Below are 2,091 nucleotides of genomic sequence, written 5' to 3'. Positions count from 1 at the left end.
TTTTGCAAATTCTAAATTAACTTGCCAGAAGAACTTTTCTTGTCTAGTGGGTAAATTTGCACTGACTGCAATAAAACACGAGCAAATATGATAAATAACTAATCAAGTAAATTTGTTGTTCTAGGCTGAGGGAAACAGTCAAAGTATCCAGCAACAAACGCCACAAAACGCAATATATTTAGATGCTCGAAAATTACAGCCTGGTCCACTATCTCGAATTCTGGATAAGCCATCATCATCTTCCCAAATGTCTGGACGACCTGGAAACACGGAAAATTCTTTCGAATCTCATCCAAGGTTTTCTGGAGGAAGAAGCGAGCAAGCACCCTTCAGAATTCAACTCTAAGTCAATCTCCATCATCCTCACCAAAATTTAGAATGAATATTTCGTAGCAATTAGCTCAGTCAATTTTTTCACCAAGAGGTCCTACAGGAAATAAAAACGATAATCTTGGACCTGTAGAGCATCCTCGGAGTGAACAGATTCCTAATTGGTACTCGTAACTAGAGGCAACATTAAAAAGACCATTCTATTTTCAATTAAATCAGATACTAAGATTTGTTGTGCATCTTTTCAGATCATTTTTAGAAAATTATTATAAGTATTTCATTATTTATTGTATATTTAATTATTTAGGGATTTTTTACTCATTGTAAGCCACTCTATTCTTTAAAAAAAGGATTGTAAGAGAGTCGATTTGTATGCCACTTTATAAAGATGCGAATTGGATAGTGTCAATTTATTACTGTGTAATGAATTGATATTTTAATTTTTCTCAATTTTATATCTACGTATAAGCAATGTTATCAATAAATAGTTTTTCTATGAGAAGTTACTCTTTATTATCCAAAAGAATTTAGATATTGTTTCCGAAAGTGGTTTCTAAAATGATTCTGCATTGTAAGTAGGAAACATCGGATTTACTTTACTTCAAGATTTGGGCACTTTTTATATGACTTTAGAATCATTTAAAATAAGATGCAGTTTTTGGGAAGGTTCTTTAAACAAAAGAACTAATTGCAGCTACAGTCACTCGTGAAAATTGTGATTTTTTATTTATTCAAGTATCTATTCAAGTATCTTGAAGTTCCTGCAAAGTTCCCTTGTTTCTTTGCAAAAATATATATAAAACTGTAACATTTTCTATTATAAAAATTAAATATAGGAAAGTCTTCCATTGAAAATTGTTAAAATTTAATAATTTTTAGATTCAAATCTTCCAAATCTAACTACACCAAAAAAGGGTTTAAAATCACATACCTTCAAAATGCAAAACTTGAAAATTGAATAATTTTAAACTGTAAATCTTTAAACTTAAAAAGCTTTTAATTTGGCAAATTTATAATTTAAAATTGGGCAATTTTGAAGTCTTACAATGAGGAATGCTGTAATTTGTATGGCTTACATTTAAAAATTCTTCAATAAGGAAGATTTAGAATTGAAACCATGCCTTTATCTTCAAAATAATAAAAATAAAACAAGATATATTTACACACCTTAAAAATTGAACAGTTTTCAATTGCAGATCTTCAAAATGTAAATCTTTTAATTTTAAATCTTTTTAATTGAAGAGTTTTTACTTTGAAAAATTTACAATTAAAAATTGGCAAGTTTTTACTTCTACCATTAAAATTATTGTAATTTGATGTTTCACAATTAAGTCTTCAATTTAGAATTGAAAACTTTATCATTTTACCTCTTTAAAATTTTAATTTATAAATTTACAATTAAAAATATTGCAAGTTTTAAGTTTCACAATTAAAAATTCTTTAATATTATTGTTTTACATTCAATATTTCTTGAATTTAGACGATTTAGAACTGAAAACTTTACTTTTGATCTTCAAAATCATCCAAATTTAGGAATTTTTATGCTTTTAATTTCAAATCATCAATGTTAAGAAATTTTATTTATAAATTTAAAAAATTGTAGTGTTTAATTATATATCTTCAAAATTGAAATATTTAAATAACCATAAAAAGTACATCATTTTATAAATCATACACATTGAAAATTCAAGGATATTCAATTGCAAATCTTCGGAATAGACCTATTTGAAAAAGATATTCAAAATGTTATGATTTTAAACT

The 2,091-nt window shown here is 26.4% G+C and overlaps 1 protein-coding gene across 1 annotated transcript in view; it reads left to right on the top strand.

The window, feature by feature from the left end:
• LOC117175284 (melanoma-associated antigen C1-like) overlaps positions 1 to 346 on the top strand; it is an 8,932-nt gene extending 8,586 nt beyond the window's left edge. Inside the window, exon 2 of the mRNA XM_033364994.1 lies at positions 125 to 346. Coding sequence (XP_033220885.1) covers positions 125 to 346 — 222 coding nt within the window. The remainder of the gene's footprint in view (positions 1 to 124) is intronic.
• Positions 347 to 2,091: the final 1,745 nt, after the last annotated feature.

The sequence above is a fragment of the Belonocnema kinseyi genome, chromosome 6, assembly GCF_010883055.1.
Source record: "Belonocnema kinseyi isolate 2016_QV_RU_SX_M_011 chromosome 6, B_treatae_v1, whole genome shotgun sequence".
NCBI classification, from domain to species: domain Eukaryota; kingdom Metazoa; phylum Arthropoda; class Insecta; order Hymenoptera; family Cynipidae; genus Belonocnema; species Belonocnema kinseyi.
Note: the sequence above shows the minus strand (reverse complement) of the source record. Positions and strands in the feature narration are given on the sequence as shown.